The sequence below is a fragment of the Dermacentor andersoni genome, chromosome 10 (genome assembly GCF_023375885.2).
Source record: "Dermacentor andersoni chromosome 10, qqDerAnde1_hic_scaffold, whole genome shotgun sequence".
In the NCBI taxonomy this organism is placed as follows: domain Eukaryota; kingdom Metazoa; phylum Arthropoda; class Arachnida; order Ixodida; family Ixodidae; genus Dermacentor; species Dermacentor andersoni.
Window position 1 is genome coordinate 121831523 of NC_092823.1, and position 24906 is coordinate 121856428.

The following is a 24906-nucleotide window of genomic DNA, read 5'->3' on the forward strand; positions in this document are numbered from 1 at the left end:
ACCATCCCCTCCTGCTCTGCTGAAGACGCTCGCACTTTTGTGTGTTTACTTCGTTTATGTTTAACGGTGCCTTGCACTGTCCGCGCTGGTAGTGCTTCGCCCTCCAAACTGCCAAAAGAGGGGCGTTTGTGGAGGAAAGAAGGTCGGAGGGAAGGGCATCTGAACACGTGCAGACCGATCCCCCGCAGTGGACGATGACGAACGAAGCACGGAGCGGTCGGACGGGCGGCGGCTGTGTGCGTGTGTCCGCAGGGGTCTTCCATCACAACCGTGGGAGTTGAACGTTCGATTGTAAGAAGAAGAAAAAGAGAGATAGACAAAAAGAAAGAATGGTCTCTCCTTCTTCTCTAACTGAGAAGCTGCAAGAAGCTCTGGGATGCCGGGAGAGGGGGCAAGGGTGAGTGAGCAGCAAAAAGAAAACAGTACACAACTTCTTGTGGGATGACCAGCTTGCAAGGACGCGACTGGCAGCCCACCGGCCACAAAAACGCCCCGTCCTCCAGAGACTATCTACGAAAAATCAAAAACCAAAATGCACTCGGCGGGGACCCGACCGTTTGTGTTCGTTCCTACTGGCATGCTTCTTCGGTCTGACACAATGCGACAAGTCGGGAATCGGGGCCGTTTTTCCGGCCGCTTGCGTCACACATTGGGTAACGGTGCTCCACGGATCCGGCTTCTTTTTTTCTGGACGAACGAAGGAGGAAAAAAGGACGAGACGCAGAGAAGTGCGCAGCCAATGAGGAAGATAAATGAATCGACAGTGGTGCTGGAGCATCGTATACCGACCAATTCGATGCTGTAGTGTGATACTCTGTTCTCTTTTTCTCGTTCCTCCGGTCTGGGTTACGCTGGAGTTGGCATGAATGACTCTTTTGTACGTGCCACTTCTCGGGAGTTGCCCTGGCGGCCGCTAGTCTGGAATCACCACATCTTCCCTAGCGGGAATTTAGTTAGACGGGAAATGTTTCTTGCATGAATAATGCTGCTGCTCTATATCTTGTGCTGCAGGAAGCGACGTGGCTTCTCACGGGCAAACAGTGATAGATGATGGCGTCAGTGAGGAAGGCTTCAAAAACAGCTGGCCTCAACTGGAACATTGGCAGGAAGATTACTGTTCGTGTATTAGCTACATAGTAGCTGTTTGTGTACCAGGTGTGTCTTGAAAAAAAAGAAAGAAAATACACGTGGTAATGAAAAGCACTCTCAGTAACTCAGGTAACTCAAACAACGTGGTTCAATGATTTTTAAGATGTTGAAATCGTTACAAGCACCAAATTTTCGTTAGTTGCTTATAATATAGTGTATAGAAAGGGGAACACCGTACTGGCTTGCTTAGTACATTGTATCTACGTGTGCCTGTCGTGGTTTTCTAACTTTCTTCGATGTCACCGCAATGAAGTAGTAAGGTTTAAATGAGTAAGAACGCAAAAGAAGAATGCAAACGAAAAATACAAGTCGTGACTAGATGCAACACAAGAATTAAATGTTGGTCGAAGCTTTATGACTGGTTTCAATTGACTGGTAAGCATTGATTGCAGCAAAATGAAGACTGTTTGCAATCATTGATGATAACTGACCCTTGTTACTTCGAAGTACGGGTGAATGAAATCGCAATGGGACGGCACATCAGAATGGGAGCTGCTATAACTAACTGGCCTTGAGAATTTTTCGGCGTACAAAGCTGCTGTACGTCGTCTGGCCAACTTTCAGAAATTTTCTTATAAAGAAAAACATGAATGCTTCTTCACCTTTCACGATTCTCAAAGCATTCCGCAGTGAGTTAGTTACCCTCCGAGCACAAAATAAATTTCTTTGCTTGTTTATGCTGTAAGCTTACAAGATAAACAGGGACAATTCGGTGCCTGAGACCATAATTGAACCCTAGCAAACATCATGTTTGCCTTGTAACGATATAAAGTTTGTGAATTTCTGGTCAACGTTACTGTCAAATTCTTGTTACTCCTAGATGACATAGCCCTCGTTTGTGATGCAAATGTTTTCATAGTACGCCTGCTTAACAAGACGTGATGTCGGTGAGTGTGCTTAGCCAGCCATTATCAGGCTTGTCGTACTTTCATAAGAAATCTCAGGTAATGTCACGCCCCTTGTTAGCCATGCATCAGCGCGTGAAAAGCACGTTCCAGAAGCAGCAGCTCTTCCTGCTTGCTTGACACGGTGTAACCTTTCGCGGCCTGTTCTGCGAAAGCAGCATTTTACAACCCAGAAAGGCACCTAAACGCTCCTAGGTTGGCAGAACATACCAGGACAACGTGTCAAGCACGAATCGGGGAACAACTTATGCGTGAGGATCCAAGGAAGTGGCTCCTCTTCTTTATGTTTCATCACACGACGGGACATTCCAATAAGCCAAGCGCGTAGCGTACCACGTCTCGCCCGACTCGTGGGCAAATTTGCATTTCCTTCCTGCCTGGAAGCCGACGGGTGAAGAAGCGAAAGAAGCAAGACACCGCGCCCGGGCCGGGTGCACAGGCCTGCTTCGCTCGGGGTCCTCGGCGGTCTTGAGCGTGGAGGTACACGTCAGGGTCACGGACTCTGTGAACTCGGGAGTCACGCTTGGCGTGCCTGGGTGATTGCTGCGTCGGGGGCTCACGCCCAGGAAGCGTTCCGTGGGCGTCTGCCAGTGTTCTTGCCAGTCCTGCTTCGCCCCTTACTGTGCACTCCCCAGAAATATTTCTCTCCTCATGCTCCCAGCCAAGCAACACCTGCTGCTTGCCGCCGCCGCGGCCAGCGACGACTGCATGTCATTACGTGAGTGCGAGACGACCCTGAGGCGAACGACTTCCTGAACGTGCTTCCTGCACGCTCATTTTTTATGGATCCTCCCCAACCTTGCGTTTACTGTCTTTCTGTTTTTTTTTACTTCCTCTCAAAGCTCCAGGAGCAGGAGGAGGCCTAGACAAGAACTACTTCTGTAGCAGACGAATGATGGTCTGGCTCCGGGGCAGCAGACGATGCGGCGCCAGCGTTTTCGGCTGTCTGGATAGTAATGAATAGTTTTCTGAAGCCGCACGACAGGTTTTCCTGGTCCGGGCCCTTCCGCTCGGGTGGTTCTGCGTTAAATACAGGGGGACGATGTCCAGTCTTTTGCTGTCACGTGGCTGGCACGTAGTCATTTGATTCTAATTGGTATTTATTCCGTATGAAGCTCTGGACAATAGAATAGGTCGCTCGCTGATCTATACTGAAATTATCACAAGCTAGATAAGCCTTGATTCTGTTTGAAAGTACCCAAGCGTAAGTACAACGGCAAAAGAATATGTGCCATCCAAGTGTTTGGAGCATGATACAAAAAATTCATTGGGCTTCACTTGTAGCGTTAGCTACCCTAATGTGGGGGAAAAGCTGTTCTTTCATGAGCTTACCTCTGCCTTATGGAGTCCGCAGTACTTATTTGTTTATTCAGCCAACATAACCAGTAGCCAATGAACTAAACAACATCTTGGCATACACCAGCTTCGGTGTTATGCCAGGTCATAATGCAAAACCTTGCAGTAAAAGTTACTGGAGAAAATTTTTTTGGACTGTTTGTATATATTTGCGCAGAACGAGCATGTTTTCGTCACGTGTGACTGCTTGTTTTACAGTGTGTATTGAGACAGTTCGCGGGTGCCATAGTTCATTTTAGCGTAATTTTAGAACGTGCAAACATGTCATCGCGATGTTAAAAGAAATAGCTTTGCATGGGGAGTTTTCATTTTGGATGTGCTGTTAGGTTATTCTCACATTCCTTTCTGGATTCCTTTCTGACAACAGTGATTAAAACAGTTTGGCTAGCATGGCTACACCAAGGACTCATACGAATGATCAGTAGGTGAACACGTATTCCGTTCTTTTTTGTTGCAGGCTACTTTGGTTGCTAAAATTGAACAAGTTATTCGAGTTACAGGGTTATTTTCGTTATTGTAGATATTGTTACTGAAGTTACTGTTTTCAGCTGAAACTTTTTATTGACGTTGCGTATTCACAGGTTACATTATGCGGTGATCACGATTTATCTATACACAATTTTTATGTGCCCTCCCTGCATGTCTTAATCACTGATGAGATCGGTAGTATGAATTGCTTTTGTGCTTACCTTGATATCGTCTACTGGTGATGGCCTGTTACCTACCGATGATGTAAGTGTAGTCGTAAATACACATTACCGCAGTGTGATTTGTTTCAGAGAAAAGTATATAGATTGCATGGACTGGACATTGGTCATTGTTACCATCGCATCGAACAGTACGGCAATATACTGTGCTTTTTTCTTTATTGTGGCATCTTGTCTTTGGAGTCCTGTGTTTATTTCATCTGATAATGTGCTTCTGTGACCTCTCTGTGATAATTTATGTGACATGGTATATACATTTTGATGTTACTCGAAGAAAGATTAGTAGGCGGGTCCATATCTTGGTTTCTAACTAACATTAATGAGCCGTGTCACTAAAAAAAAATAATGCATTTCTCTCCACGTAATCATGTCTAAAGCATCCGTGTCCGCATTCCGAAACGGGGCACCTTGTTTTCGTGGCGGCTCGTAAAGGAAACCTCCGCCTGATATGCTATCGACCTCTACTGCCACCGGAACGACAGTCCGTGGCTTTTTTAAAAAATAAAAGCAACAGCAGGAAAACGTTTATGTACCTTCTTGTTTCGTGGCCCGCATTCTCTTATCTCAATACCCGTTAAAATGTCCCCCACACTTCCTTCAAGCTGCCGGTCGACGTCGTCTGCTTGACTCCGTCTGCACGGTGACCAAGTTTGAGAGCCTCTTCGCACATCTTTCTTTTTTTATCGATTCGTGTTGGCCCCGTCGAAGCAAGAAATTCAGCTTTTGTTCGTTTAGTCGTCCTTACTTCGACAAGACGCGGATGAACTGGCACTTGTGCTTCGTTTAAATATATACGCTTCCGGAGTCTTTCAGACACTTCGTATGTTCGCCTCACCGGGCTGCTGCCTCGACCAGCTTTACATAAGTGTTTCGTATGTGCTTAAGCTAGTCGGCGCGCTTTGTAAGCGGGCATCGCGGAAGTTTGAGTGACCTCTGAAGCTGTCGACGCTTAAAACGCAGATAAAAGAAAAGCGGCCGTGGTGGGAACGTCCTGAATTGTTAGCCGGGTACCAGGCCACTTGGCCTGGCTACTACGAGGGTCGAGACATTCAAACAGCTTTATGGGCCTTCAACACCGCCAACCCGCCTTGCCAATTGCCTGAATACGGTGTTGATCCGGGCGTCCTCTAGCGGAGTTCAAATGACTGACCTATTGCCCTCTAAAGGAAATTCTTCGGTATGTGGGACGCAACTCAACAGTTGCGAAATCCTCCGTTGAACTCTTGTCGAGTTATTTCGCGTCGTTTTGCCCTGCTGTGATAACTTGAAACCAGGAGGGCCACATGGGAGATCGTCTGTGTAACGAGCACATTTATTACGTGTTCCGACATTTCTTGAAGTCTGTCGAGGGTACTGGGCAGTGACGGACGAAACAAACTTCACTACAACATAAACGAAAATGCAGGCAGTCAGTTCGCTCTGTTTGTTCAGAACTTTAGAAGTGACCCTGACTGATAAATCTTGCTCACTTACTCATTTCTGCCTGTACCCGCCGTGGTTGCTCAGTGGCTATGGTGTTGGGCTGCTGAGCACAAGGTCGCGGGATCGAATCCCGGCCACGGCGGCTGCATTTCGATGGGGGCGGAATGCGAACACCCATGTACTTAGATTTAGGTGCACGTTAAAGAACCCCAGGTGGTCGAAATTCCCGGAGTCCTCCACTACGGCGTGCCTCATAATCAGAAAGTGGTTTTGGCACGTAAAACCCCATAATTTAATTAATTTCTGCCTGCAGTGCGCGAAAAGAAAGTGGGCAAGCATTCGCCCCCTTTATAGGCTGATGAAATGTCTTCTTTTCTTTTCCTTTAATTATTGGGGGGGGGGGGGGTAGTGGGCATGCAGTGTACCGCATTGTTACTGACTGGTTCCGTACAGTGCTACCACATTTATGGGATTTATCTTATACGTTGTTTTTTGTTTTTGTTTTCTTGTATTTTTCACCACGTTTCTACTGTTACTGCCCCGATGGTAGATCGTGTGTTATCTGTGAAAAAAAAAATAGAAATCTATCTTGAGCGACATTTCTTGTGTAGCGACGACCAGGTTTTTAACCAATGTAATCCTTGGGGCTGATGAGCGCTCTGTGCTCGGCAACGCTTGCAAGTGCATTTAAGATGACATCAGTAATTATGTTGCGCGATTTAAAGTTCCGTAATTCAACGGTAGGTTACGACGGACGCTGTCGTGGAAGTGTCCAAATTACTTTTGACTGCCTGCGGTATTTCATCGTGCACCCAGTGCATGTTGCGCGGACATCTTCTTCTTCCTCCTCTACTTCTTTTTTTTTTGCCGCGTTCATCTGCCACGGAATGTTACTGCCGCAGTTGAGATCGAACCCGTGACCTCGTGTTCGGCAGCGCACTGCCATAGCCGCTGAGTTCCCACGGCGGGTAAGGTGACCTCCTAGCATCGCATAGCACGTAATCTGGCGCGTATGCGTAGGCGAAATATTTGAAGTAACCGTAACGAATGGAATCACCGCGATCACGTTTAAGCCTTGTCAGGGTTCTTAATATTCTTCTGGATGTTGGGTAGAATTGGGTAAAAGAGCTCGGAGAGCCAAGTGGTGCTTAAAAGCTGGTGACATGCCGAAAACATGAGCGAAGGCATCGAATCTAGCTGAAGCCACGCTGGCTGACAGAAGAAACGTCAAGCCTCTCGTAAAATCCCTGCTCTTGGGGGATTCTCCGGAAGTTCCATGTAGATTGAGATTGCGCGTTCTCAAAGAACCTCATGCCCCATTTTAATATCAACAGTAAACATTATTAGGTTTTGTATACCGTCGCCTATTTCAGCATTGTTTTAATAATGTCCTTGCTCAAAGCGCTAAAGATTACTGATTCTCTAAAGTTATTCCTACTAATAAGTCAAAGCTCAGCAATTTTTTTCACAGCTACCACTTCTCACTTCATTAATATTATCACGTCGTAAAAACGTAAAAAATGGCAAATTATTGCGTTGGCTGGTAGCTAATTGAAAAAAGTAGAATATGTAACAAACCTAAGGCTAAAAGCATATATCGGAAAGTTTTCGTTGTAACGTCATTATCATCATCATCAGCCTGTTCTATGTCCACTGCAGGACGAAGGCCTCTTCCTGCAGCTTCTAATTACCCCTGTCCTGTGTCAACCGATTCCAACTAGCGCCCGGGAATTTTCTAATTTCATCGCTCCACCTTGTCTTCTGCCGTCCTCGACTGCGTTTTCCTTCTCTTGGTACCCATTCTTTAACCATAATGGTCCAATGGTTATCTAACCGGCGCTTTACATGACCTGCCCAGCTCAATTTTTTTTCTCTTAATGTCAACAAAGTCACTATTAATTCTTCAGATGATCCGCTGTTCTTTTTCTTCGGTAAAACAATTTCCTCTATGCGTAATTTTCTTGTGTAGCGCTCAAACAAGTTGTTCTCGAGGTAACTTTTAAACGCGTGTTTCTGCGACGACTGTGTCAGATAATTAAATGCAGGCAACTCAAAGCAAAGTAATCGTTTGTACTGGCCAACCCTACTGAAAACAATACCGTATTCCCCATCACTCCTATGTCCAATAACATCATATGACAATAGGAAGAACGGGCTTTTCTATGGGATCCTATATGTTTCATACCGTACTATTGGACGTGAAAGTTATGGGCCAATGAGTTTTTTCAATAGGGAAGCTACATAGCAGCGGCCGAAATTTGTCTTAAGATAATGTCAGCCTGATTATTAGCAGCAATTCACTTGTTAACTGTTTAAATATTGACTTTATGGGCATGTTGCAATTGCAGAGCTGAAGTCAATCAGCAATCAAAGCACAATTATTTTATTGAAACTCTCACCTTTCAACCACTTTTGAGAAATACGCAAAACTGAATGGTGGCAATATTATGGAGTTGGATTACTCAAGTACATTGCTGTACCAAGTGATGCTCCAAGACTGTGGAAAGAAAACAATACTAAACAACTATGGCGTTGGCCACTTGGAATCATGTAGGATTCGACAGTGTTTACGTAGAAATCACAAGATCTGACCCAAGTGATGGCGTTCTGGCGTATATTGGTACATTAAAAACCACAAGAAAACTGGGTTTTTAAAAAAGACGAACTCGTAGAAGAACTCGTGGATAAAACGCCTCAATCGCTTTAAAGATTACGAGTTTGAACACCATTAATTTTTAAACAATTAGCGCAGGACCTCTCGGTAGCCACTAAATATACTGGCCGAATTAATCTTTGATATCTCGTCATACAACAAGCGGCATTTAGAACGAAAGAGCAGGGGAAGTGGCAAACCTAAACAAAGCACTGATGCAAACTAAGTGCAGTCAGGGTTGCGCGTGGGAGTTTCTACAACAGTCGCGCCTTTAAGCGCGCTGTTGCAAACTTATGCAGCCTCTAAAGCGTCGTGAATAGTTGCCACAGACGCGATGTTGCATGCATACCACTATAGAAAATATTATATGGGAACTTCCGGAAGCATATCACAAAATCAATAACCACAGGTCGCTCAGACCACCTACAGTAGACTTTCGTTAAACGGAGCCTCAAGAGACCGAATAAATATGTTCCGATTAACAGGAATTACGCTTACTAAGAGAGATGTGCATATGCGTAGCATTGTAAGTAACATACCCTCTTTACACTGCTAGATATGGTAAGCATAAAGAAGTGAACGTGGCAGCAAGTTTGTGGCGGGATTCAGACATGGTCCACAACTGCTAAATTGACCAGGCTCCGTTAGTTTTAATTTTGAGGATTCGCCGTCGATGTATCAAGTCAGAAAAGATCGCAGTTTCACCCGAAAGGTGAAGCATCGATTGCGATTGCAAATTAGTATACAGCTACATGAAGCAAGGATAGTAGTTTTATCGGCCGTATACACTTGGAAACATCCGCTTACTAACTGAATTAACAAGCATGGTGTATGTGCGCACAAGCAGATAGGAACACATCACACTCGATGAGTGCGGACACTCGCTGTGAAAACGCTGGTGTGAGCAAGTGCGGCAGCAGCAGCGAGCGAAGTGACCTTCGTGCTGTATATCGCTTAAGGCAATAGCGGCGAGAACAATACAAAGGTACGAGCCCCCTGAAAATCACTTTCAAGATACGGCGCGCGCGACCGCGCGCGGACCTGCAATGTGCGCACATGGCGCAGTCGAAGCCGCCTCCCCTCCCTCCCGCCCTGCCTCCCCGCTTTGCTCCCTATCGTGCCCGAGAACGAGCCGCTATCGTCAGTTCGCCTTGAGCCCGGTCACGAAATAAGTAGTTACTGCCTGCGCACAACGCCGCCCCCCCTCCCTCCCCTTCCTCCACGGTTATTCGCGCGACGGAAGACGGCGCGTTTGCTCTCCGCATTCCTCCTTCGCGCGCGCCAGATTGAGCCGCGATCGCGGGCTCACCCTCACACGTTTTCACTCGCACATAGAACATGTTGCCCGTGGCGACGATTTTATAGCCCTTGGACTTTATGCGGAACCTCACGGCGACGCCGACGCTGACGGCAGCAATGCGCTGGAGTCTCCACATAACTGCTTTCGCAATAAAACATGCCTCTTACTGCTCCTGTTGGTGGCCGAATAACACACGATCGTACAGGGGGAGTCCAAATTATCGAACGCGCACTGTAAAGCGTCCGAAATTTTGTTCGTCTAGGACCGAGCGGAGCTGCTGCGAAGCTGTCCAGGCCCAGGCCTGTACATGCTAGGCCGTAAAAGTATTTCGAAATTTTGCCTGCTTGAGACTTTCCCACCGCTTTCTGATATCCTTCTTCATAGAAAGCAGCTGTCGCAAAAAAATATATTGGGGTCCTGCCCATTTCTGAAAAAATTCTTTAGAGTTCGCTTCTCTGGTACTGTTTGCAGAGAGTTGCGAAGGCTTTTGTTTCGATTAACGAAGGTTTTTTTCGTACTACCAAAATAAAAAACCAACCAAACTAAAGGCTGTCGCTCCGTTTAGGTGATTTCCGTTTGCCGAGACTCTATTCAGACGCAAATATATACAAGGCTCGTGATCTTACAACAATGGCTACAAATAAGCATGTCCACTCTGCTATTTAAATGGTCTTAGAAAAATCTCTTAGTAAAATATTTAGCGCGCACAATTGACGAGGACACAGTGAAGGGGGACACACGAGCGCTTACTCACAACTATTAGGCTAAATATTTTACTATGAATTTCTACCAACTCGCCCAACTATCAGTTCTGCTGCAAATCTCTTCTTGACAAGGAATTTCGTCTTCTATCGCTGCTACAGAAAACAAAAGCATACTCTCACAAAGAAGAAATGTCCTGGTCGGGAGGCTATCGTGCCCTGAAGCCGGCCAAGAAATGGATGTGGAAGCAGACGCCCACAAATGTTTTGTTTTCGTTCTCACAGCTCAGGAAGTAAAGTCATTTGTATCAATTTTGACACTAATTGCGATGCCTCGTTTGATGGGTTCAAAATGGACAGTAAATGAACTTTCGATGCCGCTGGCAAAACTACTGCGAAACGTATTGATTAATTTTGCTGTACGTTCTTGGTAACTTATGAAGTATGGTTTAAATTTCTTATTTTACGAGATGGCCATGAAATATGTACATTATTTTTTCTTGATCAATCACGTATCTTGAAGTTGATGGGAAAATACTGAGAGTGTTACTGCGCACCACAAAAATTCAGCAATGTCGATACGCCCGCACGTCTACACACTTAAGGTTCACGCTTGCAATCCGAAATCGAATGATCGTCATAAACACATAAGCTTACGGCTTGAAAATTGTCTATATCAGCAGAGTCAGATCACAGCCGGATATGATTATGCTACCAATAGCAGATTCTACAGTGCTGCTACATATCGATCTTGTCAAAGTCATATTTGTTGTATTCAGGCTTACAGTGTCCATTTCAAGAACACTTGTTCTTTTATTTCAGAAGGCATGAGAAGAAGTACGGGCTTCAGGTCGAGGTTAAACTCTTTAGACAATTTACTGACACACCAGGACATAATAAGACATGATTAGTTTCCGAATTGTATGACTTCTCGCCAATATTTTACTGGGAAAATAAACTAAAGTGCAACATCTGTATCAGCCTTGACCCTCAAGCTCCAGGATAATAGCAGTGAACGTACAAAACAGGTGCCTTCCTCTGTTTATTTCAGTATTTTCGTGACTTCTGTACAAGTACTAGAACCCATTAAAATAAGTTTGTTGTCTGTGATTCACGCAGAGCAGTAGATGCAGTAAATAAACACCGCTAGATATCAGCCCGAAGAAAGAATAAGCACAAAATTGGTTGCTTCTAAGCGACCGCGTGTAGGCTATTTGGTTCTTAAACGTGCAAGCACAGTTGTGTCGCACACGCGAAGAACATCACAGAGGAACACAAGGCACACAGCTTCGGCTGGAGAATTGTTTTATTGTGTTCCTGTGGTGAGAAATAAATAAGCTATGGCTTGAAGCTGGATGGCTGAAAGGCGATAACGTGGTCCAATGGTCTCCTTCGTCACTCTGTTGCCACTTCTTTCATTGTTTCCTGGCCCACCTGGATAAAAAGATAGTGAACGTCGAGGCAATTGCGTGCTATTCGGTACACATGCGCTCCAAGCTGTATATACGAGTGTGTGAATTATCGGCGCTCGACTGAAACCCGAGCAGAATAACTCAAATTGCACATCGAAAAAAAAGGAAAATATTAAATGATCCAGGTTGGTCATGAACACACAATGCTTGGCGTACGCTTGCGTCTGGTTGGCCGGACATACGGGTTTGAGAACATGATAGGTGCACTGATAAACAAAGCTTAGAGCACAATATTGTGCTACATAGTGTTAAGTTACAATATACCTTCTGTCAATATGCAATTGAAGATCATGCAAGATTATTTTTCAAGGCGTGCTTATACTATGCCTCTGCACGTGAACCGCTTTACAAAAAGTAAATGCCCTATCGAAAAGCACGAGAAGCGTTTGGTGCGGCTGAGACCATTGAATGGACATTTTTGCTTTCTTGCTTGCTTGCTTGCTTGCTTGCTTGCTTGCTTGCTTGACTGCGTTTTCGCGTCCTACAGAGCTGCTCCGTGTGCTATTAGGAAGGTCGTCGGGGAGGACCCCGGATAACTGTGAGGACATCGGTTTCTCTAGCCCTCTCCGAGGTTGAAGGTCAGGAGCTTGTTAGCATGTTTTTGTACTTTGCGTTTATAAAAATAGCACGTCGACTGTCCCCTGTTAGCCCAATAGTTTACCGGCAGAATTGGTGAGCAGTAGGAAAGAAAAATCGAAAGCACAATGAAACCGTAAAGCACAATACACTCTTGTAATACAGAGAGATGCAGGTTCAACTGGTTGGTGACAAAAATTGATTAACATGATAACTGATGCTTTCTATTATTTCATGGACCGATACATTCAGTAATTTGTTGCATAGTGCGAAAATGCAAGAAGGAGACTCACACGTGATGATTTTGCGGACCAGGTTTCTCCGTGTCAGTCGACGCAGGGTAGCTGGGTGTACCGCAACGAAAAGCCGTGTTGATTTTCTTGCGAATTGGCCAAGGCGTCCATGTTAGACTTGACTCTCAACATGAATGGTTTGCTGTGCGCTGAAAGCAAGAGAGACAAAATGGAAAGAAAGACAGGGAGGTTAGCTGAAAGCAAGGCTCTGTGTTAGGTCCAATCAATGTAAGAGTGCAGTTGAGTCTCAAGGGGCACACATTTGAAAAAGAAAAGTTACTTCACCTGTATGAAGTAAAGTAGCTTGCCGTGAGATGACACATTTACATGTTTTATTGATAGATACATACCTATACTTGATGACAACCTATAAATTGAAAGCAAGCCCCACCCACAAACTCATGTTACACCTGCTCCTCCGTGCCTCCGTGGTCCAAAATATAGTTTTACGAGATACGCCGATATTGAAAAACGTACACCTTCGTCTTGGCGTCACAGAAATAACGTAACGTAATTGGCTGGTGCATCGACACAAGTTCTGTGTGAGGTGCATAGCGGTAGAATTGTCTCTGCATTATAATGTTATCACTAACACAACATGATTACGTGTATTAAGAGATCTATAGTCGCATCAGCGCTCAAACAATGATACTTGAATGTCATTTAATCTATAATAGTCCAGAATGTTGGTGAAGTTTTATCTCCTACGGAAGATCTAGTTTTCATCAGCCCATTGACTCATTAATAACGAGTGTGAGGTTGTGTTAAGGAGTCGTGTTGGCACGCTGTGTATCCTTGCCACCCAAGAGCCCATTGTAATCTGAATAGTTTCACGGCTCTTGGTAAAAAAATCGCAACCAATAATCTTTCCTTTATTTCTGCCTTTCTTTTCATATGTATACCTCGCAAACACATTTCTAGCTGGAGGGTATAAACACAGGCTACGCTTGTTGGAATTCTATTTACTTTGTCATCGCCTCAGAAAGTGCATGTAATAATGCTAAACAAGTATTTAGTAAGTTCACCTGATGAAATAGTGCTTGAGCCTCTTCAAAAGCAATGTAGATACAAGAACATATTTCCTGTAACTATGCGTTTTGGAAAGATATTTTTGAAAAATAGCATCCAGCATTAAGCATACCTTTCTTTATAAAATCTTGGTGTATAGCTACTGGAACCTTACCGACAGTACAAAAAAAATCGGAACTATCACCTCAATTGTCAATGTAATCCCTGTCCCCTGAAGTCTTATTTGTATGAAAGGACAACATATTGTATCTACGGGACAGTGACTCATGATTGATTGATTAATTAGTTGGTTCACTGACTGAGTGAGTGAGTGAGTGAGTGAGTGAGTGAGTGAGTGAGTGAGTGAGTGAGTGAGTGAGTGAGTGAGTGAGTGAGTGAGTGAGTGAGTGAGTGAGTGAGTGAGTGAGTGAGTGAGTGAGTGAGTGAGTGAGTGAGTGAGTGAGTGAGTGAGTGAGTGAGTGAGACACTTACATATGAGGACATTCTTCTCGTGGAGTCTCGTGCCGCAGAATCTGTCTTCTCCGGGGCCCATGCCGTACGACGACCCTTGGTCAACAGTGATGAAGTCATCGCGGCACGCCACAACGTTGTCCTCGTATGTAGGCTGCCCCCAAGAGAACGAAGAGTTTGTCTCTGTCTCCCATTTAATGGAGCAGAAGTTCTCTTCCACACGCAAGCATATGGAGTAGCGAAGTCCGCTCAAGTAGCGGACCTTGCTGTCTACCGGTGGGCCGTAGTTGAAGCTTCTCACGATAGCGCTTGGACTCCGGAAATACTGAAGGCATCCAGGCGATACTGTAAAAGAAAGTTACATATGATAGTTGGTTCCCCACCATCTCATATTCTACCGACCGTACAGTGTTTTCCTGCCCTAGTTATCCATTCTCTTGTTTTCTAGAACTCTTTTTTTTCCTTCAAAGCATTAAGTGATCGGAATTACATGAGATGAGGATACCTGGAGCCGATGCAAGGAAGGCAGGAGTGAGGAACTGCTGGGTCACGCCTTCTTTATTAGTGGATTGGCTGAAGGTACCATTAAGTTATTTGCTTTTCTTACCTTGAAATAATACCTTTGGACGCGCTCCCCCTTCCTCTTATATTTAATCCATGGAATTTTAAACTGCTGTGCTTAGAATCGAAACGTGTTTGGATTCAATAATATACTAATAATATACTAATAATAATATAAATTTCATCGGCTACCTAGATTGATGGAGTGTTAAATTCTCTTTCGTTTGACATCCTGTTAAAGTGTGAAATGCTGAATTCTCGACTCAGTTTATGAGCTTGTTACCAAGTATATTATTCGCAGCCGCAAGGGTCCTCATTCGTTTAGTTATAGCACTTGATGCGGTCCTGGCGGTGGTGTACTGTAGTTGTAGACGGGTCTATAGCCTGTTGATGGAGGCCGGCGATTACTCCCCATTAGCTTCGCCTGCACTATAGGTGGGGCATTTACCACACGTCCCACAAACAGGTATCTCTAAATAAAGTAAGAAGACGTGAAGCTTTCTAGCGGGTTATAGCTGACCCCTCGGAAAACGCAAGGGGAGAATTGTATATTGCACATGATAGGCATTGACATAGGGGGCCTCACAACACTTTCGTAAAGCTGTGCATGCCGTAAAACTTCAAACTTTAAGCACTGTTGAACAACATAGCCTGTGCATTCCCTCGGTTTCTATGTAAAGGTAAACAAGGCCTGCGCGTTTACTACGCTTCACGCTGTTGCAACGTTACTCGCAGCGATGAATGGAAGGTCGTGGAAAATAACTTGTGGTGCCTGCTACAGATACTCTGAAAGTTGATTCGTTTTGTTCTTAGAAATGGCCAACGATCGCAGACATTCGCGTGTCAGAGGCATGCTTGAACGTCATCATGCACTTCCTGCATCGTGTTGGCCCAAAAGAAGCAGGCATTTCGCTCACGGGCTTACAAGGCAGCGTGGCATAACACGTGCACCGGCTTTCTGGCCTGTACCATTAATTTACGAAGCACTTGTCACTGCAACAGGCCTGAAACTATCGCCCTAGGAAAAGAATAAAACTATGGGTTTCTTATTGTTAACCTTGGTTCAGGAGCAACGCATAGGTCGTCATAATTAAGAAAACCATCTCCGTAGTAAGGCTGAAGACACATACCTATGTCGAGGCTTCCACATTGTATCATGCTGATCTTGATTCGCCACCGCCTTGGGCGCTTGCCTCCTCGGCTGATAACGCTGAGCACGACGGGGTTGCCGGACTGTCGACCCATGTCAACGTACACTGCAGGAATGGAGATTTGTTAGTTCTATATGTTTCATATTATATTTTATTCGGTACGTAATTGACACACCGTGCATGTTCAGGAATTAGTTCTCGCGCATACCAGTGTACTGGTGGATCGAACGGACTAGTTTCGAAGTAAAGGGCAACAATTTCAATCAATCTTAAACGCTTGTTTCTGCGAGGAACGAAGGTATTGTCCCTTGTATCTATGTCATTCAGTATTGCCAGTGATAAGCTTGTGTTCTATAAAAAGTGACTTGTTCGAGCTTTCAACGAATGCAAGTTCTACAATTGGCAAAAAAGGAGCACATAATTGTGCTCTTAGAACTCAGGCTGAAATGTAGTATGCCAATTACTATATATATTGCTATTGCGGCTTCATTTAGGGTTGTACCTGATTGACTACATTTCACTATTTTTATTGGTTCTTATCGTCACATCAAGGCTACGTGCTCAGACACGTGTTTTGTTTTCTGGCAACAAGTGACGATGTTAATCAACAGGGAGTGGGGCTTGCAGCAAGTGACACTGCTTGTATGACGCAAGCACAAGTCTGTGTTCATTTAAGTCTGTCCATAGCCCTGCTCTGGACTCAGGGTACAGTCTTAACAATGAAAATTAAGCACAATTCACACAAACTGGCTCCCAAGAATCTCGTCTTCGAAGAAAACTAGCAGCGAAGTAGACAAGGCTGCCCCGTTCCATGGGTGGTACCTTAATGACAGCGCCGTCAGTCATATTTTTAGAACAGATTTGCACATCGTCGTAAACATTGTGCAGCAAAGCACTGTTTGAGGCAGCAGATCGTCATGAAAGTCGGCGTCAATTATTAGCAGCCGTCGCAAGAGTTACCAAAAATAGTGAAGGCTGGTGACACGTGCTTGTTGTGCGTTTTGATCCACTGTCATTTCTTAATGTTACAATCTGAAAGCACCGCCTATTTCTGGTGGCAGGTCCTCGCTATAGAACAACCACTAAGCAATGCATCGCTTCTCCTCTTCTTCAGCATAGGCATTGGATATGCATACTTGCTTATTTTTGTTTCATGGCAGAATTCTTCTTTGAAGACGCAATTTGTGGCAGAAGTCGTGCTTGATTACTATTGCGGGGATGCTAGAGCATTTAAGTGTCGCGGTGCGCAACGACACGATTCAGAAGTTTGTGTTTATAGTGACTGCATCTATGATGTTTATGGCGATTCCGACGCTCTTTAGAATATTAACTGTCCATGATAGTGATTAAGGGATGATATGTATGTTATAAATTTAAAATACTGTGTACCTCTTTTTAATGCGTGCTCAATTGTACCTCCAATCTATTATGTCTGAGGTTGAATTTAGATCACAAAAAGTTCATTTTATGCTACCTGACTGACATGCTGAAACCATTGCGAGACGGAGACTAGGTTACAATCTTTTTTTGTGTGTGTGGACAATGCAATGTGGTTGTAGGGTATCGGCAGAGCATCGTATTACAGCCGTCGGGTTCTTGGGTTAACTCCAGCTATTGACGGTGATTATTTTTTTTTTTCCAATTTTGTACAGCTTCTAGCCCAAATATTCAACAAAGAGGGTAGGGCTGCGGAAAAGAATGGTATCACATTTAAACACTCATGACAGCAGCTTGTTCAACTCACGGTGCTGGCCGTTGTTTTCACCGCAGAGCTGGGGCAGATTCTCTCCCACAGTGCTGCGGACCATGAATGAGTCGACGTTGCACAGACCCTGCTCATCAGGAGGCGCCAGGCTGAACTCGAGGAAGTCCAAGCGCAGCTGGCAGATGTCTGGCGTCTTGGTGATGGTCACCTCGCAGGTGCCGGTGCCAACCTCGCCGCTAGGGTAACTTGGGTTCACGAACTCAGTCTCGTTGACACTGCTCACCATGTTGCATGTGAAGCTCACTGTGGGAACAAGTGAGGGCAGAAGTGAGGCCAGGACCAAGGATCGTGAGCCCGCCTCCGTTTAGTTCAAGCCCACTCCCAGTGATTCGTGTGACAGGCTGTTCCATCTGTGCCGCCATGAACAATATTTGACGGAATAGCAAAGTCGTATTTAAGCGTTCATTGGTCGTGATGTGTAGATTCCAATCTCACATGTTAGGACGTCACAACTAGCTTTCGTGTTGAACATTTAAGTCGCACTGAACACTTTTTTGCAGGCATGTGCATGTTTAGTCGCGTGGCATTTTGAAAGCAATTTGGGTGTTCCATTTTATATCACTGCAGGGGGTCCCTATTACCACTGAACCAATGACTTCGAAATAACGCAAGTCTACATAGTCGTGGTGTCACACCAGTGAACTACCAATCAAATCAAAGTGGAGGACGCTGCCAAACAAGCAGTGGCCCGTACCGCATGTGTTTATTATCAGCAGTGGACCAATGCCTTCAGGATAACACATGGTCTGAAAAGTGCGTAGTCATATTATCACACAATTGAACCGCCAGCCCATAAGATAAAGGTGGGTGACGCCGGCATACAAGCAGTGACCGTTATCTCACGTGTTAATCCTTTCGACAGCGGCTGCTTCACAGTGAAGACGTCAGCCTTGTGCACCGGTGTCATGGCTCATGACGTTCAGCTTTTTGCCATCTCATGTCTCATGACTTTCATCTCCTTGACATCTACAAGACTTTGTAGAAACTCTCCTTCCTTCTTCGCCTTACGCTTGGGACTGCGAAGCTATCCGACCTGCGACCGATTCGGTATATGCAATGCTATGTTGAAGTACTATCCATGTGCTATTAATGTTCGCTGCAACGCATTAGTGGCAAACACGCCTAAACATTGTGTGTTCGGTCTGTCAATTACTTGCCGCATTCTTATAAGCCAATGTGGACCGTAAGAGCCGACGTAAGAGCCTTCCCTGTATTTCTGTAGTTGTCATTTCCCAAAGCTTCCGCTGAAGGAGCGTTAACGCGGTTTGTGAAATACCCTGCTGGTCGATATTCAAGTATTTTTCCTCCTACTACCAGTTCGTAATTGTGAATAACAGCGACAAAGTAAGAAAATATGCCACGTGTGAAATTGTAGCTCGAAATAACAAACACGAACAAGGTAAACAGTTGCAAACAGAACGGCAAAGTTGAAGCGTTAAAGATGCACGTTTTTTTAAAGATTTCTGAGAAACATCTCAGGTAATAAATATCAGTGCAAAATAAGTTATGCACAGGATTGGGTGCCATGAAAAACAGTTGTGCGATATTGCAAAATTAAGAGATGCATAAGATATATCACCGTTGTAGTGATATTAGCTTTTCGTCTTGCTTGCCAATTTGTTCGCATGGATGCATAACAACTAAAGCTGTATTTTTATTTTGTATTGCTTTCTTGACCTATCCTGGTCTGTTATTCTGCCAACAACGCAAAATCTACAGATGACGTCTGCGCTTTGGCAGTGGCTGAAATTAAGTTTGCTAAATAAGAAGAAAATGTTTGATACCTAGTTGTTTACTTGGAAACTGTGCTGTTCTAGGTAGAGAACTTGTCTTTTTACCTTTTGTATACCGTTTTGCGTGTGTGTGATATTTCTTCCTCCTTGATATAAGTAAGTTTTCTCAGCTTTCTTTTGATTGATTGCACACGGGGCTTATATGACCCGCACCGTAACGAGGGACTTCGTAATAGTTTTTACCACATGTGATACATTGACGCTCACCCTAAGCACGGCACACTGGCTCTTGCAACGAAACGCAGTCACCACGGCCCCCGTGATCGAACCTGCATCCAGCTTAGCTATGCACGAGACTTCAAAATTTATCAAAAGGAAAAGCTTGTTGTAAAAAAGAAAAGAAAACAACGGGGACACCTGAGGCTTGTGACTGTAAGGCGACTTCTAACTAAATATTTCGGTACTACAATATGCAGCACTCACCTCGGCAGCAGACACCGTAGCCTTCGGCGCAGCGTCCTATGTCCGTTCCCTGTTTGGCGCCGCATTCCTGCTCTGTTACGCATGTTCCGTTCTGGCCGTATTTTCCTTCACAGGCTTGGTTTCGGTACCGAAGGAAAGTGAAGTATCCACCTGTGACAAATGGTAGTCGCCCATTTTGTATTGGCTCTCTGTGAAGAACGTTACAGGGACGTTACACTACAGTCGCTTCCTTCCGATGTGTACTTTGTGTGTGATCGTCTTGCACTGTTTCGCTGTCAGTGTCAAGACGTCACGTTGACGACAAAGTCAGTTTAGGTGGACTTATTGGCCGGAACTGCAATGTGCTAGCCGGAAGTAGGCCGCATTCACGCAGCGATTCCTACGTTGGATCAGTTAGTAAGAAGAAATGCCAGCTGTTAATGACAACGTGTTATTAACAAGTGCTGCAGGACAACGATAAACAGCTCTTACGAGTGAAACAATTTGTGAATTCAGTCCTCAATTTTCTATTCTCAAATTTCTTTCACTCATTATTGTGTCGCTAATATAGTCAACGGCCAGTGCAGACGTATCCGTTTGGCATCGGATGTTTAAAATTTAGTATTTTGTGGCTATTTGTTTCTCAAGAGGAGTGGATTTCGGCATTTAGTAAAACTTATGCTGATCGATCAGGTTTAGTGAGCATATTTGTAAGTATGACATTGGGATGTCGTGAAGTGCAAGTCCATGTACAACTACGCGAGGTACTTACTTAACTGTGGCCTTGACGTCTGTGCCTCGACGAGGCCCAGCAACGCAATGCCCACAAGGAGTGCCCATAGAATTCTCGGCATCTGGAAATAACACGTCACTACGTATCCGTACGGGTTGTGACAGATGATGATGAAGGCTCAATACTTCACAACTTCACAACTTCTAACACTCACAGACTATGACTGCAGCCTGCAGCTGAGTAACAGGTGGAAATTACTCAGAACGAGACAGTATGTTTGCTTACTAACTTGAAATACTCTACAAGTAGTCCTATTTTAAAGTGCTCGTGAAGTGCTATGTTGAAGTACTACCGCACCAGTGACTTCAAACTTCAGCCTCAAAAGTATGCTGCTACTACACAGCTTGGTTGACTGGTACGGGATAAAGTGCTCCTATTAGATTGCTAAGAAAAAGAAACTGAATGCTGTTATTTTAGTAGCACTGATTATTGGTCTCTGATTAGCATGTACATATGGTCTTAATTCGACACGACCATGTAAACAGGTATTTTCAGAAGCTTTCCTTCGGCACACTGTAGAGTAGGCTTATTTGTTGATTTTCCCGGAAATAACGCAACTTGGATGGTTAAAATAATGTGATAAAGCCGGTTCGTATTTTATCATTGAGTAACTATTTTGAGGCTACTCACACGAAGAAACTAAATGAAGCGGATCGGGAAAAACTAAAGCTGTGGATTTGATACTACTTGGAAAAGAAGATAATGCATGACAGATTTGCACACGAAGGCAGTCGGTAGTGCAAGGTACCTGATGACATCTAACATGACTGGACTGAGAATACCTCAGAATTACTCAAACATATACCACTCACAACTCTACGTTCAGTGAAACGCGAGACATCATCACGTGCTCAATTATTTACTCGCTGAACGGTCAGCACTGAGGCGGAATATAGTTACATAATAGATTGCTTGAGGACGATTTCCGAATGTAGCAACACTTCTTTTTTTTTCATGTTAATCTGAACACCTGTTTCTGTGATACACGGATCACTCGGCAGCCTATTAGATTCACAATGACCCACCGTAGGGCTGCGATTAAGTGCACGCCACAAAATTAATGGTATCTCGTCTCGTTCAGACCGGACACCGTAGGTCCGTGACAGCCCTCGAGCTACGTGTCACGTCACCGTACGCAAAGCAAGTCACCGTGAAAGAAGTCTCACCTTGCGTGTCGGGTGGGCTGAATCCAGTCTGGGCGCTGCAGACCAGACTGAGGCGGCCGGCGAGTCAAGGTGGTCGTTTTAAGGCCGCAGCTTCGTTCTGGCACTGCCTTCTCCCGGAAGCCAAACGCAGGAGAGCAGGTCAAAGAGCCGAAACGTCGCTTTGCCTTGCGTTTCTTTCTTTTTTTATTTTTTTGTCCTCTTCCTCTCGCCGCCGCTGCCGCCGCAGAGGGCAAGAAGATTTCACGGTCAACGATCCTGCACGTCCTCCCATTTCCTTCCTTCCTCCCTCAGCGCCGCCTGGTGCTGTTTTGGTTCGGCGTTTCTGTTTTGGTTTGGTGTTGGCGTTTTGTATGCTTTCCATTCGGTGTTTTTTTTTCTTTATTGCACAGTTTAAAGATCACCATTTCTTGTTCTCCGGCATGCCTGCCCCATTAGCCCGCCTGTTCGCTATGACAGCGTTTTTTTTTTGTTTGTTTAAAGGAAAACATTGATAACATTCAATCAGAGATAGTGAAAGAGCAAATAGCAGAGGCAACAAACTTTCGGTTGATTGCACCATGGAAGGCTGATAAATAATTTTTTTTCGTCTACAGTGATGCATAAAGCAAAACTAAATGTCCTGGAAACAAAAATCCGAAGTTCAGCAGATGTTGAAGATTTTCTCTTTGTCTTATCCTAAAATATAAACTTTAATACAGATTTCACGGTGAGCGTTATTCTAGTGTTACCGAAAATTCGCGTGCTACGGCAAACAAACTAAATTCAAAAGAAAAAGTTCCGCGCAGAACAAGAATATTGGAAGATAGAGCTAATTGTAGGTAAGACGGCAATGTTATCGATCAGATGAACAAAGGAAACACATTCCCCATGTCCTCTCTTTAGAAGAATTTCAGGAGATTGTGTGAGATGTCATTCAAAACCTGTATAACAACATGGTGTTAATGAATATGGCGTGTGTTGGGCAAATGGGTGTTTTAGATTAAATAAACTCCCTCTTGAAGAGGAACAATAATATATACCCTTTAGTGAAACCCACCAAAAAGTTCCTGCATTATTTGCTCTGGGTATTTGTGCATTGCTTGGGAATTATGTGTTAGTTGAGTTGGTGTTTGAATTTTGTTGTACGGATTACTTGTGCGCAATATTTTGCAATATTTGTGGTTGCCGTCTTGGTTTTTGAATCGTCTTCGGCCGTGTCACTATATGCACTTCGCGAACCCCGTTGTTATTTATGTTTAACATGTTGCACAGGTGTAGAATACAAGCAGTGATAGCATTCTGCTCAGACACACGTTCGAGAATGAACGTGTAACGAATGATGGATTACTAATCGATGATTTAATCGATTACAATGACCGCAGCACTTGTGGTGAAAGGGCTTTGGCATGACGGTCCTTCTATTTTGCTTTGGAAACAAGCACAACCAGAACGGTAATCAACAGGGCCACACCTGCATTTTGTCAGTAGAATTGCACCGGCATACCATTGAACAGCTTGAACTCGCGTTCTTCGGCTGAGGAAAATGCCGGGAGATTGAGCAAGTAGCAGTGATGCTTTCACAGTGAGTTGTGCATGATTGTATGATTATGGCTGGACACCTATGCACCAGTGTCAACGATGTATTTCACTACATTCGATATAGATGTCCGCATTCGGTATATGAAAAAATAAAGGATAACCAGAGGCTTGCGGCGCCATTTGGTGCCATTTCCACGTCTCTATCGTTGATTCAGCTGTTGCCATAAGAAGCCGAATATTTTCGGAGATTCTAATTATGCATTATTGCTGTGCTTCAAATCAGAAGTGCAGGCGAGCCCGGAAATTATCCAGAGCGCTTTTGGAAGGATAGCGCTTGGGGCGAATAGAAAAGCACAAATTAATCAGTGCGGGAAGCTATTAATCAGCGCAGGGTGTCCTCCAAACAAAGTTCGGCAGGGTGCTCAGAGCAAAATCTGGTTCGAAATGCAACGGCTAATTATGAACAGAAATCGATGGACGGCTAGGTTGTGTGAGTACCTGTATATATATATATATATGTTATGACTCACAGTCTGGAAGAAGAACCGAGAAATTAATCAGGAAATATTGCTCTAACTGTGTAGACAGCGCCAGAGAAAAAGGCGTTCAGTGCAAAATCAGAGATGCAGAAAGCGCCCACTGGATGGGAACAATAGAGACGAAGCCAGCTATGTAACAATATGAAAAAAGAAAGTTGATGCCGCATCCATCTTTAGCAGATGATTGACGACATAATGCGATTAGCAATCTTTCCTGTGATGGGTGTGCGATTAGCGATGATATGCCTTATATGTGGTGATAAATACTGTGATCCCGTGCCATGTCATGAAACCGTAATTATGGGCACGCTTGCAACTCTATAGCAAACCCCGCTTTCTATACTCCCCTATAGCCGCAACTTCGTTGCAATGACTTTCCATCAAGCGGCCGCCCTCGATGCGGAGGCGTCTCAAGCGGTTGTGGCGCGAGGGCTTTAACATATTTTAGGATACATATACATTGTGTCACATTCATTCTGGGAGGTCGGCCAGGAATAGGTACATAGCATTGTCGCATACGTAGTACTAAGGTTGTCTGTTCGGGTCCGTATATCCAGTGGTCCATGTTTGCTCGGCAAGACAGCAGCCGTCACGTGCCTTGTGGCCCAAGCTAGCAGAAAGTTTGGTGCACTGTGTATGTAAAAAAGTTGAATACCTCAAAGTGAGTGACGTTCCTTAAAAATGCTAGTCCCAATTTTAAAGACTCGGAAAGGAACATTTTTCTCCAATTTTTAAGGGCATTGCTCTACTATTCAGAGACAGAACAGGGTGTATGAGAACGCTTGTAGATTAACACGATTCATACATCGCGTGTCGAAATGGTGCAGAAACGATTGAGCATATTCAATTAGAAGGTCAAAGTATTCATCCAGCGATAAATGTGTAGTCAGGTGGCTTGATCGAGGCGCTAAGCTTTATGGGCAGTCCGGGAAGCATAAATAGAACTGCTGTGGAGACTAGCAAAAGCGACTGCAAGAGCGGTGGCGCAAAGCAAGTGAAAGTACCTTGAAGGGGCAGCGCCATTCAACCAGTACTGTCCAACCCGTACCAACTCGCCCAAATGTCGATTCTTCTAAAGTGAAAGCACTCACTCAAGCGACCTTTATACTGGGAATAATGCACCTTAGTGTATGAACAGATGTAAAAATTTAGATGTAGCAGAACGTCTTAAATGAAGAGCTTGATTGCATATGTCAGCCACGTTA

General features: G+C 44.5%; 1 protein-coding gene across 1 annotated transcript; it reads right to left on the reverse strand.

Annotated features, from left to right (window-relative positions):
* Positions 1–11481: 11481 nt before the first annotated feature.
* On the reverse strand, positions 11482–21768 carry LOC126544908 (uncharacterized). The gene is made up of 8 exons (XM_050192452.3): positions 21645–21768; positions 20458–20539; positions 19707–19856; positions 17470–17733; positions 15705–15830; positions 14035–14358; positions 12535–12683; positions 11482–11627 (listed from the first exon to the last, which is right to left on the reverse strand). Exons 2-7 carry the CDS (start codon positions 20537–20539, stop codon positions 12568–12570), a joined length of 1062 nt encoding a protein of 353 aa, XP_050048409.1. The 5' UTR covers positions 21645–21768; the 3' UTR covers positions 11482–11627; positions 12535–12567.
* Between the last annotated feature and the right edge of the window lie 3138 nt (positions 21769–24906).

What these genes read in the sequence shown, in the direction of transcription:
- LOC126544908 (XM_050192452.3), bottom strand. Translation starts at nt 20,539, where the DNA reads ATGCCGAGAATTCTATGGGCACTCCTTGTGGGCATTGCGTTGCTGGGC. An exon ending in ATGTGGAAGCCTCGACATAG is followed by an intron (nt 14,359 to 15,704) that starts GTATGTGTCTTC and finishes TTTCTTTTACAG; the next exon opens with TATCGCCTGGATGCCTTCAG. An exon ending in CGAGAAGAATGTCCTCATAT is followed by an intron (nt 12,684 to 14,034) that starts GTAAGTGTCTCA and finishes TCTTGCTTTCAG; the next exon opens with CGCACAGCAAACCATTCATG.